This window comes from Chaetodon auriga, chromosome 19, assembly GCF_051107435.1.
Source record: "Chaetodon auriga isolate fChaAug3 chromosome 19, fChaAug3.hap1, whole genome shotgun sequence".
Taxonomy (NCBI): domain Eukaryota; kingdom Metazoa; phylum Chordata; class Actinopteri; order Chaetodontiformes; family Chaetodontidae; genus Chaetodon; species Chaetodon auriga.
Genome location: NC_135092.1, coordinates 631,623 through 644,997, shown reverse-complemented (window position 1 = coordinate 644,997; position 13,375 = coordinate 631,623). Strand labels below are relative to the sequence as shown.

General features: G+C 40.2%; 1 protein-coding gene across 3 annotated transcripts in view; it reads right to left on the bottom strand.

The window, feature by feature from the left end:
• The window catches only part of chd1 (chromodomain helicase DNA binding protein 1), a 57,453-nt gene that overhangs the window by 32,884 nt on the left and 11,194 nt on the right, over nucleotides 1-13,375 (bottom strand). For all 3 annotated transcript variants that reach the window (XM_076757419.1, XM_076757422.1, XM_076757421.1), the window contains exons 11-21: nucleotides 12,094-12,310; nucleotides 11,800-11,889; nucleotides 11,455-11,645; nucleotides 9,470-9,658; nucleotides 8,344-8,506; nucleotides 7,405-7,557; nucleotides 1,703-1,774; nucleotides 1,449-1,598; nucleotides 957-1,105; nucleotides 681-777; nucleotides 51-146 (exon numbers count right to left, since the gene is read on the bottom strand). In XM_076757419.1, the coding sequence (XP_076613534.1) occupies nucleotides 51-146; nucleotides 681-777; nucleotides 957-1,105; nucleotides 1,449-1,598; nucleotides 1,703-1,774; nucleotides 7,405-7,557; nucleotides 8,344-8,506; nucleotides 9,470-9,658; nucleotides 11,455-11,645; nucleotides 11,800-11,889; nucleotides 12,094-12,310 (1,567 nt within the window). The remainder of the gene's footprint in view (nucleotides 1-50; nucleotides 147-680; nucleotides 778-956; nucleotides 1,106-1,448; nucleotides 1,599-1,702; nucleotides 1,775-7,404; nucleotides 7,558-8,343; nucleotides 8,507-9,469; nucleotides 9,659-11,454; nucleotides 11,646-11,799; nucleotides 11,890-12,093; nucleotides 12,311-13,375) is intronic.

The following is a 13,375-nucleotide window of genomic DNA, read 5'->3' as shown; positions in this document are numbered from 1 at the left end:
GGGATACTGTTAACCAGTTTTTGAAACAAGAAACAGATTTTTTTTTTCACCTTGAATTGAGACAGCAGTTCTTCTCCCACCGTGGAGGGTCCAGGATCATTTTCCCTGGTCTCAGCTCTTTTGAGGATCTCATCAATGTCCATTTCCTACAGAGCCAAACAGGCCATGACATGCTAATCCAATATATTTAAAAAAAAACTGTGATTGTATACATACAATCAGCACTTCCATTTGATTCAGTCCCAGACAAATGGCAAAGTTCCAGTCAAATATTATCTGTGTTTATTGATCTTAAAAACATTGGCTAGACAGAGTATATAACCAATGATATCATGGTTTAAAAAAAATGTTAAGGTTTGCTTGTTTGACCATGTCTGATCTCTCTCACTCATTGTTATTTGCTGTTATGGTGTTTTTTCAGGCTAGGCATTTAATCTGATCACGTTTTATGAAAGTGAAGCAACAATGAAACAAATGTAGTGTCTGTTTCATTCATCACATAGAATAGCCTACATATTGATTAAAAAAAAGATTCATTTTTCAAAAAGAAGGATATGTAGGGATTATTTAGATGGAATTAATGTCACCAGACATTATGACCGGAGAAATTTAAATGTCAGACTTCAACTTATTACTGCATAACGGAAACACAGCATACAATTCGGTATATAACTGCATACCTGAGGCTCCTGCTCTTCACCCTCTGGCTCTTTGAAAAGCTCTTCAGCACCAAACTTCAGGATGGCAGACAGCTCCTCCTTGTTGAATGGTGCGGAACTGTGTGTAATAAAACACATTGAAGTGAGATAACAACAAAAATAACAGCAACCTTTGAGAAGACTACAAACACAGCAGCTCTGTCAATAACAAGGTGCTCAACAAGCACAGCAGCTCTGTCAATAACAAGGTGCTCAACAAGCACAGAAGTTTTAGTACAAGAGGGATGTTTTACTTGCCTGGAGGGAGCAGCACCGGTATGGAGTACAGTTTTCCCCGTGGTGTCCATCCTCTGAATGACAAGGTGGTCTAGCACCATTTTCTTCTTTGCCCTCTCAATGATGTCCTCCTCCACTGAGCCCTTCGTCACCAGACGGTAGATATTCACCTGCCATTGCCCAAGCAAACAGTGTGACAGTGGGATACAACAATAATTTATGTCTACTAGAGATGCTCACTCACTCACTCACACATATATATATATATATATATATATATATATACACACACACACATATGTGTGTGTGTGTGTGTGTGTGTGTGTGTGTGTGTGTGTGTGTGTGTGTATATATAAAAACCTACCACTAGCTGAGTGTTAACAAAACACGGTATTTAACATTAGGAATTACCATTAGCATACTTCCACACTCAAGCAAAAGTGCAACCACGTGGTGATAAATCAGAGTTAATAGAGATGTTAGCTGTTTTACTTTATGACAACTGTTGTTTACCTGTCTTTTCTGTCCAATCCTGTGGGCTCTGGCTTGGGCTTGCAGATCATTCTGGGGGTTCCAGTCTGAGTCAAAGATGACTACTGTGTCAGCTGATGCCAAATTGATACCCAGACCACCGGCACGCGTTGATAACAAGAAGCAGAAATCCTGGGCACACCAGTGGAGGTTCACTATATGTTACAGTCCTGGTATACTAGTTTATACTAGTGAAGCACAAACTGCATTTTTTGTATCCAGAGCACAGTACTTACCTCTGACCCATCAGCATTAAAATGATCCAACGCCTGCTTCCTCATCTCCCCTTTAATAGAGCCATCTAATCTCTACACAAATTTAGAGATTTCAAGATCAGATATTAAATTCAGAAAATTTGAACAGAAATATGTAGATGACATTTCACATTTTCTGATTAGGCGGAAAAACATTCTCAGAGTGCTTTTATTGGGTATGTCTGTGTATGTAGAGTACCTGTCAAAAGTGGACACTGATGATTTTTCTTAATTTTTATTGTTTTCTTCATTGTAGATACTTAATACATCAAAGCTATGAGAACACGTATTAGTAATAAACAAATAAAGTCTAAACAAATAGGTTTTACATTTAAGATTCTTCAAAGGAGCCACCTTTTGCTTTGATCACAACTTTGCATACTACTGACATTCTCTCAGCCAACTTTGTGAGTCACCTGGAATGAATTTCAACTAACAAATGCGCCTTGCAGGGATGTATCGATATGTCAAATCTCAGAAATAGTTTGCATGTTCTTCCCATGCATGCGTGGGTTCTCTCCGGGCACTCCGGCTTCCTCCCACAGACCAAAAACATGCTCATTAGGTTAATTGGTGACTCTAAAATTGTCCTTAGGTGTGAGTGTGAGCGTGAATGGTTGTCTGTCTCTATATGTTGCCTTGCAATCGACTGGCGACCGGTTCAGGGTGTACCCCGCCTCTCGCCCGTTGACAGCTGGGATAGGCTCCAGCCCCCCTGCAACCCCAAAAGGGATAGGCGGTATAGAAGATGAATGAATGAAATCTCAGAAATCACGATAGAAATATGACTTTATGCCATCGTTGGACTGTGTCACAATCTACCGTGACATTACATGGTTATTTACTATCTCTCTTTATCACAAATTTTATTGTTTTTATTTGAACAGCAGAGAGTGCAATCATAGTAGCCAAGAAGACCGACACCTGTCATCCTTTGCTTACAAGCCAAGCACTGCTAAAAAATAAACCCAGTGAGTAAATCACGGATGGACATGCCGATAATGAAAGAGATTGAGGATGCTCCATCTACTTTCAGAGCTGATGTGTGGCAGCATTTCGGTTTTCCCTTTTCAAGAACTCACAATGAAACTGAGAAATGCAAAAATGCCTGACAACAGTAACCTACTCTATGGGAAACACATCAAATATGAGAAGCCATTTGGCACATTGCCACCCAGAACAGCTCAAAATACAACAACAACATTGCTGAATCTTTTTCTTACAAAGGAGCCCGCAAGAAGCATTTGGAGCCCTGCCCTCCCATAACAGTCAGGGAGCTGAAGAAATAACACAATGCATGAGTGAATATATAGCCAGACTTAAAGCCGTTTTCTGCGGTTGACAATGATAGATTTTAGAGGTTCGTAAACACATTGGAGCCAAAGTATAGAATTCTATCGAGGTAACACTTCAGTCACAGTGATGAGCTCTACACCAAGAGATGAAAGCTTAAGTGACACAGAGCCTCAAGGAAGCAGAGTGCATCTCAATAAACACAGATGGGTGGACTTCACAAGCTACACAGAGCTATATTACACTCACAGCTCGTGTCATAACAAGCGAATGGGAAATTTAAAGTTTTGTCCTACAGATGCAGCCTCTTTTCAAATCACATACTAGACTGAATATGGCTGAGGTTATGAAATCTGCTGCTGTTTTGGAGAGGGAGCTTGACATGAAGCTCCCTCGGTGTAGTGGTGAGAGAGGCCGGATTGTCCCCACACATAAAATGTTTTGCACGCACTTTAAACCTTGCTTCACAAACCGGTTGGAACAAAGGCTACACCAACCGTCTGCTTGGTCGAGTTAGGTATGTTCGATTGAAACAGCTGTGCTGACCATCAAACAGAGACTGCTAAACCTGCCATTACATAAACTGATGATGGATGTGGACATCCGATGGAAATGCTTTTTCAATCATTTTATAAAAGACTGCTACTGACTGCTGCTTTGTTTTGGTTTTGAAATTGTACATGGTTCAGTCATTCATTGCCAAAGACAATTCATGCCAATTTTTTGCACATACTTAGGTCATGGCTGGCTATTTTTTATTTTACTTTATGAAAAAAGGAAAGCAGAAGCACTTAATTTAAAAACAAATTCCAAAGTAATAAGGTATCCCGCGGTATCTAAAAAATAGCAACGGTATCAGTTTCATTACCGTCATAAACAAAAATACTGCCCATATAGGTCTATAGGGGCCGAACATAATTGTAGCATCGTCATAACAAGAATGAAGTCCACTCCGTTCAATGTATCTGGTTGAATTTTTACTCGACAAAAAGGTGACTGTGCAAAAGTATATGCTAAAAAAATGAACCTGAGCAGTTTTACAGATGTTTTAACACAGGTATGTCCAGGCGCTCATTTAGGCGCATCTGGGCAGAGTACCGTTATCTCGTCCAAGCATACGGAGAAACTCCTCTGTTGAAAACACTTCTTCAGCCTTTTTTCTGCTTGCCATTGTTCTTAGCTCTCATAAAAGGACAAAATGCAAATAAAACAGCAAAATAACACTAGGGCTGTCACGATTAGTCGACTAGTCACAACTAAGTTGACTATCAAAATCATTGACGACTAATTTAGTAGTCGACATGTCGTTTATTTTTTTGAAGCTTTGTTTTTCTCTCGAAACTGCCGCTGTACCCTCCGCTACCTTGTCTGCCTTTCTGTCCTTGACGTATATGCACATCCTTTTCCTTTTTTAGCTGCAATCAGTGTCAGCCGTGATGTCACCGGACTGCCTGACCAGTATCATGGCTTCGCGGCAACGGAGCTCTAAAGTTTGGGGACATTTTCACAAAACAAAAGACAAGCATGTGCAATGCAAAATCTGCAAGGCAGAACTTGCCTTCCATGGCAGTACGATGGCAATGCAGGAGCGTCTGAAAAGGAAGCACATCGTTGTGGCTGGTTCAACTTCTGACAACGAATGGTTAATAATCGTTCCAAGGGTTCGGACCAAAACCCACGGGGAGGCGGCATTCAGTCATTATGGTCCGAAGCTTTGGAACAGCCTGCCGGAGGGCATCAGGACCGCAGAGACCGTTGGTGTTTTTAAAAGGAGACTCAAGACTCACCTTTTTAGTTTGGCTTTTAATTGATTTCTTTTACTCGTTTAATTCAGACCTGTTTTACCCTAGCCTATTGTCTTTTAGCTTTTAGGTCCTTTTACTCTATTCTATTTTAGGTCTTAGGTCTCTTATTCTATTGTCTTTTAGGTTTCAGGTCTTTTTATTCCATTGTCTTTTATGTTTTAGCTCCAGTGCTTCCTCGTGGGGGGCCTCCATGCTGGGAGGTGTGTCTGGTCTGCCCGCCAGGGCGTCATCCTGGGGACCCCTCGGGCCCGGAGGACTGGGGGGCTATGCTCTGTGTGTGGAGTCCACCCCAGTCTGCCCGAGTCGGGGGACCGGGGGGCTCTGCACTATGTGTGGGGTCCATCCCGGTTTATGTGGGATAGACCCCACACAGGGGTCTCTGTTGCGGCGGCGCTCCCTGTGGCCATGGGCTGTGGCCGTGGGCTGTGATCCTTTGCAGTGTGGATGAGCTCCCCATAGGTGGTTTTTTTCCTCTCTTGATTCCTCAGTGCCCTGCCATGTTATTACACCGACGGTTTCGTTGGGATGGGTGTGTGTGTGGTTGTGTGCTATTGTTTCATGTTTTTATCCTTTGTCAAGCACCTTGTGTTGCATTTTTATGTATGAAAGGTGCTATACAAATAAAGTTTGATTGATTGATTGATTGACGAAGAGGGACAGTCATCTCGCTAAGCTAATTGGCTAGTTAGCTGCTAACATTAACGTAAACATTGAGCTACTTACTTATATTGATCGCTGCAAACGTTAACATTAACAATGACGATTTCATCAGCCTTACCACACATAAAAAAACAGAACAAGCCTTTCTCCAGCACATGTAGAAATGCTAACTTTCCTGGCCATGAACAAGAGCCTTGTGTAGATTGGATTATATAGAGTCAGAGTGTAGTAAAGTTGAATACAGTTGTGAGCACCGAGCACAAAATGCACTTTCGTTATGTTTGAGCGAGACCAAAACTTATGTTTTGTGGATAATGTCTTAGTTTCAGGTGCCTCCCTCATTTGATTTTGTACTATTCAATACTTGAAAATGTAGCTATGTTTCATGCCAGAGACAAATGAAGTATTTATTTTTGTGTTCTTTAGACCAGTGCCTTGTCCTTATTTTTATCAGCTGCACTTTATGCTACATTTAAAGAATTGTTTGTTGCTACAAGGTTCATTAAAAGTTGAATGAACTATCATCTTAATTGTCTTTATTTTTAGTTAGCAAATACTGTAAACACTTCAAGCTGGAAGGTAATGATGGTTATATAAGAGCAGCCGCATGCTGGTGCGATAAGCTGCAACTTACGTATGATCCAACTAGTCGACTAATCGCAAAAATAATCGGTGATTAGTTGACTATCAAAATAATCGTTTGTGGCAGCCCTAAATAACACCTCAGGCTGCTCAGCAAAGTCCTCTGTGAATGCTCTGCTCATTCATGTGTGAATGAGACGGAGCGGTGAAACTAACTGCGTAGTTACATCAGTCAATAGCTCAGCGACCCCTTGGTCTATTTTGATGACCGACACCTCAATCAACCAGCGAGAGTCAAGAGAATCGAGGGCCAGCACCCCTGGTGGCAAAGCTTGGTAGAGGCTTTTAGCTGAGTTCATCACCTTCATTCTGGTATGCTGGTGCTTCCTAGCATGAGCAGTGACAGTCTGAACTGCGAGCATGTCATGCAAAGTAATACCGTATACCCCGGGAAAATGTGGGGAAGGTTTGACGGTATCAAAAATTGGATACCACCCAGCTCTAGTACACACTATTTTAATAAAGTGCAGTAAGTATTGAATCATGGACTTTATATCGAGGTATTATCGTACTGTGAGTTTTTGGTATTGGTTTACATCTGCAGTGTCTCGTCAAAAGTTTATTTGTGGAATTTCTTGCCTCTTAAATGTATTTGAGACCATCAGTTGTGTTGTGCAGAGGCAGTGTTAATATACAGTAAAAAGCCTATTCAACTTATACTCATCTTATATGGAAACAATTTCAAAATTGTTGGGAAAGCATTCCAAATAACTACGTCATGAAGCGGGTTGAGACATTGTCAAAAGTGTGCAAAGTTAACATCAAAACAAAAGGTGGCTGCTTTGAGGAATCTAAAATCTTAAATATATTTTGCTTTGTTTACTACATAATTCCATGTGTCCTTTCATCGTTGTGATGCCTTCAGTGTTGATCTACAATGTAGAAACCAATAGAAATAAAGAAAAACTACTGAATATGAAGGTACAGTGCATTCAAAAAATATTCACATCCCTTCACTTTCCCCTCATTTTGTTATGTTACAGCCTTTTTTCAAAATGGAAAATTCCTTTTTTGTCTCATCAATCGACACACAATACCCCATAATGACAAAGTGCAAAAAGTTTTTTGGAAATGTTTTTCACTTGGTCATTATGGGGTTATTGTGTGTCAATTGATGAGATAAAAAAGGAATTTCATCCATTTTGGAAAAGGCTGCAAACTTAACAAAATGTGGGGAAAGTGAATGGGGTGTGAATACCTTCTGAATGCACTGTATGTCTAAACTTTTGACTGGTATGGTATGCATAATGTACTCATGGTCATGTGAGAACAGCGTGTAGCTACCTGAAAGAGGAACTGTCGGCTCCTCAGGTATTCAGCCAGGATATCCAGCATCCGTACCATCTGGGAGAAAATGAGAACTCTGTGGCCTCGCTCCTTCAGACGCACAAGCAGTTTGTCCAATAGAACCAGCTTCCCACTGCTGCGGATCAGTTGCTGTAAGATGAAATGAGGGGCTAACAATTGCTTGTCTTTCCTCTCCAAGTAACATGTAATCAACCTTTACGCAACTGTGTTCATTCAGTTCGCTGCTGGAATCAACCACATTAACCAAATTTGTTGTTACAAAAATGTTTTGGTCTTTTGCAGATAAAAATATTTTTCAAGAATTCCCCCACCTCCCAACATACATCCACATAAGTGAACCACACTTTGCTGTGACCTCCTACATAGAAAGAGTTGACATTATGGTGAAATTAAAGCAGCTACAGTCAATATTTCTATAATAATAATATGACAATATGAAAGTAGTTGCTCATAGTGATGTATAAGCAGAGAACTACCCCTCAAATCGGCAGCTCCCCTTTAATGAAGCTTTACAGTGAGTTTCAGCTTACTGTAGCCAATAACTTTAATGTTTTGGTTCACTCTCACTGCTAGCATAGAGATGATTTCAGTAGGCAGAGGAAAACCTCTAAAAACTCACTTTACACAAACTGCTCAGCACCAAAAAGTACAGACATATTTTTCCTGCAGAAATTGGAGACGATATAATTTTTTATTCGTATCCCTGCAAACATGATGCTAACATTATCTGGATTCCTCAAAAGCAGGATATGATGTTTACGTATGCAAACACATACTATAGGAATTCAAAATTATCATAAATCTAAATTCATTAAAAAAAATTGTATTCCAAAAGTTTTAAGTAAAAAAATAAAAAACACACTCTGTCAGGGCCAACAGTCGATGTTGCAACACAACAACATAATATATACAGACCTGTAAGGCTTCAGCTTTGTTGAGGAACTCATTGTCCTCTGGGGGCTTGATAAGGTAACAGTGGTTACAACACTTCTTCAGCTCCATCATGATGTTTAGGAAGCCTGATGTGCTGCCTTTGGTACCTTTACTCAGAGCCTTGTAGTTCCTGGTCAGGATCCATCTGTTCACAAACAGAGGACATGCAAATACACATTACTACAACCCCTATTCCAAAAAAGTATGAACGCTGAGAAAAGCATAAAACAGAATGTGATACTTTGCTAGTCCTTTTTGACATCTACTCAATTGAAAGCAGTACAAAGACAACATATTTACTGTTTTAACCCATCAACTTCACTGATTTTTATAAATACATGATTATTCTGAATTTGATGGCACCAACATGTTTAAAACCAATGGAACGCTCAAAAAACATGCAGATGATAGTATCATGACTGGTTATGAAAGGTATGTCCTTGAAAGGCTCAGTTGTTCATAAAAAAGTATGGGGTGAGTTTCACCGCTTCATGAAACACACTATTGTATAAAAGATACTGCTACATGGTTCAGGAGCACTTCGTAAAAACATAAACATGGTTCACTTATAAATTATTGCATTCTGTTTTTAGTTATGTTTTACACAGTGTCCCAACTTTTTGAAATCAGGGTTGTATGACAATATTTTTCCTGCAGTAAAATCAGATGAACTAAAAGTTCCTCTTCCATAATGACTGACTCTTTTAGAAATCACTCAAACAGGAGCTTAACACATAAACTGATTGAAAAAGTTGCATGGAACTTACAGAGAGTTTTGTGTATGATGAGGAAGTAAGGCTGTGTTCAGACTAATTGTCCCTACACCAAAAACTTCAGATCCTTACTCATTCAGCTGGGCTTCCTGGTTCATATTTCACCTTCTCACTGGCAACACATCCATGCCATAAACTCACGGTATTCTTCTGAGACTGAACAAAAATAGTAATGTACCAAAGTTTTCTACACATTACTGCTTGCTGGTCAGCACTCATTACCTTAGATCCACTCATGTGGTTTACTTAAAAGGTGCATAGTAATGAGAAATCAAACATCTACATGTTTTCTTCAATAAGACCATAAAATTACTAAATTACTGTCCAACTCTTACTTGTAATACTGTTTCTGGATAGCACTCATCTCCACTCGGAGGATCTGCTCTACTTTGGCAGGAAGAGATTTCTCCACGTCCTTCTTGACTCGGCGCAGCAGAAAAGGTTCCAGCTCTTTGTGTAGACTGGTGTAGCCAGAGTCCCTGCCTTTACCATGTTCCTCCTCAAACAGCTCCCAAGAGTGAAATCTTGAGAAACAAAACATACAACACACATCAGTGATGGTATAGCAATACAGTAAACTCACTGTACAACCTACAGAATAACATTCCTTCTATATTCTTCCTTGGAGCATATATTTGTGACCACTGTCACATGTTGCATATGTGTATGGGTTTATCCATGTCTTTTGCGAGATAGCTGCATTTGAATTGGGGCTGAGCAATTCATGGAAATATTATCAAACTTGTAATATGGGCAAGAGCAATATCCAAATTGCAGGAACTGCAAGTTTTTGATAAAGGGATAATTCATCAAAACATTATAAATGAAGCATCGTGGTGCCACAGAGTTGGTCTGGCCTATAAATCATATTCTCCAGATGCAAGAGAACAGGCTTATTTAATACAGACCCCAGGGGAAAAAAATAGATAAATCACACAATTATTTTATTTTTTTCGGTGAAAATGAAATGCAAAGATTAGCATTCCAACTAAAAATGTGATTGGCATTGCAACTGCTAAATAACAGCAATATCAGGCCAAAATAAAGTAATTTTTACTGCAAGGCCACTTTGGCATTTACTGCAAGGCCACTTTGGCCTTGCAGTAAATGCAAATTTATTGGGACATCATGGCCAAAAGCAATGGTCTAATAGCATTAAGTGATTATAACATATTATGACGACAAAATGGTACCCAGTCAACAATTGGGAGTCAGTGTATTGAAAAATAGCACAGAGTTTATGAAAACTGTAACCTTAACATTTGGCTTTTTCACAAAACGCTGTTTTCAAATGTGTACCACTCATATTGTTACTCTTATAATTTCATAAAAGAAATATAAATGGGCTAAGGGTGATCAAGAAGTGTGTTAAGTGCAACTACTAGAAGTTGAGTCTGAGATCATAATAGCTTTCACAAAAATTACTACAAGCTTATGATCAGAAAAATAGGGTTCATTAAAACACGACAAAAACAAAATAAAACTCAAAAAAACTTCTTGGTTCATCTTTTCACTCTTCCAACAATCATCACTAATTCTGGATTTGTTGATATAAACTCTTAATTCACCAAATTGGGAGAGGAGCGAGAAAGAGGGCAAACATCAGAGAAGCAGCAGGGGAAACAGCGTGTGTAGCTTACATTTTCACAACTAACTCACAAATTACTTTCACAGGACATTATGACAGGAGAGACATAAATATGTGGGACTTCAACAAATTTTACTGGTTTAAAAAAAAAAAAAGAAAACTCCTGTCTGTCATGCAGTGCTTTCAGTGCAGCTGCTGCAGCCATAATGCATTTTTTTTCACATTCAAATATTAATTTTAACAATCAAATGTATGGGTGTTTTTACAATTAGAATATAAATTTGAATTAAGAATACTCATAACAGCCCTATGATACACAGCAGCTGACAGAAAGAGGTCATACTATATATAGAGAAATACTAGCCTTTTCAGGGTGAATAAATGTTAGTGATGATAGTGATTATTATTAATGATTATGTTAATGATAATGACAAATGACTTAATGCAACTTTTTCACAAATGCATTAGCACTCCTTACATTGATGTGCAAAATGAGTCGCGTTCTTCTTAAACACCATGATGATACGCATTATTTCTCTGAACTCTTCTAGTGAAATATTAAAATCTGGTGCACAACATCACTGTTTGCTGTAAGTAAGAGTCTACTCTGTTGCACTCTAAACACACCTGAAAGTGGAATCAAGGAGTACTGATGCTTAGAGAGTGCTCATACATCACTGCAGCAAGGAAAGAACTAATTGGTCTTTAAAAGTAACAACAGATATGACCTACTTCTCAGGCATAATGAAGTGCAACAGGGACCAGAGCTCTTTCAGGGAATTCTGCAGCGGTGTTCCTGTGATCAGAAGCCTGTGATTGGACTTAAAGTCAATCATGGTCTTGTAGAGGAGGGAGTCATCATTCTTCAGTCGATGTGCCTCGTCCACACCAATGAAGGCCCAGTTCACACTGCCCAAAAATGACTGGAGACGCACACACATTTGTTTTCATGTGCAATCATCATACTGCACAGCTTTAGAGTTGGCTGTTACTGTTTCATATGTATCATACACAAAGGAGATTAAGTGGCAAACATTAGCAAGACCATGATCCATGGTAAAGTCAAGTAGCACTGACCTTGTCTTTGAGAAGAATCTCATATGTTGTGAGTAGGATGTTAAATTTCATTCTCTTGCTATGGACATGCATCCACTCATGTGTCCTGATCTATTAAGTGAACCCAGAGGAGAAAAAGACACATTAAAAATGTTAAAACAGTCAGTAACAATCTGTCTGCAAGTCTTTCCTGCTTGCATCGAATAAATCTTAACTTGTAATTACAAGGAAAGGGGAATATGAAATTGTATTAATAGCAGCCATTCCCCCTCTTCTATGTGCATGTGTGTGTGTGTGTGTGTGTAAGCACCATACCATGTTCCTGCTGCTGATGTCTCCCAAGTAGACCACAACATTCATCTGAGGGGCCCACAGCTGGATTTCTCTCTGCCAGGAGGTTAGTGTAGAGAGAGGCACAACCAGCAAGAAGGGCCCATATAGTTGGTGCTCATTAAACAGGTAGTTGAGGAAGCAAATGGTCTGGATGGTCTTCCCTAAACCCATCTCATCAGCAAGGATGCAACTGTTACCTCTATGAATGAAGCCAGAGTATAAGAAAGCAAAGGCATAAGCTCAGACTGTGCGGCTCCTACACTGCTGGGTGATAGAGCATCCCATTACCATGGGACATACTACATTCATATACACTGCTCAAAAAAATTAAGGGAACACATAAATCACACATGTGATCATGATGAACGAATTATTCAGGTTGACGGTCTTTACTGATGTACAATGTAAAATTTGTGGAGGACAAAATGATGCAACTGTCAATGGAAACCAAAATCATAAATCCATTGAGGGCAGGATTCAAAATCACACCGAAAATCAAAGTAAATGTAAATCACAGGCTGATACCAACTTGCATGAATTTCATCACAGTAACTCAAAATGTGACTCAATGGTGGGGCGGCTGTGGCTTTGGACGTAGAGTGGTTGTCCAACAATCAAGAGGCCAGTGGTTCAATCCCTGGCCTCAGCAGTCCACATGCCGATGTATCCTTGGGCAAGATACTGAACTTCAAAACTGCCCCAATCCATCAGTGACCTGTGTGCCTGTATGCACTCCTGACAATCTGGGCATGCTGACAGATGATGTCCTGGGGGATATCCTCCCAGCCCTAGATCGGGGCATCAATGAGCTCCTGGACAACGGGGGCACAGATACATAACATCCTACAGGTACTCAATTGGATTTTGGTCAGGGAAATGTGAAGGCCAGTCCATGGCATCAATGCTTTTGTCATCCAGGAACTGCCTACACACTCTGGTCAAATGACGCCAGGCATTGTCCTGCACCAAGAAGAACCCAGGACCCACTGCACCAGCGCAAGGTCTGACAATCGCTCTGAGGATTTAATCCCGGTACCTAACAGCAGTCAGGGTACCATTGGCTATGACAGGTCTGTGCGACCCTCCAAGGATATGCCTCCCCAAATCATCACTGACCCACCGCCAAACCAGTCATGCTTCCTGTTCCTCCTCGCACAAAGGAGCAGATACCATTCCTACTGCTGGGTTGATGCCCTTCTACAGCCCTGGCCAGCTCTCCTCGTATAACGGCCAGCCTCCTGCTATCTCCTCCATGCTCTTGAGA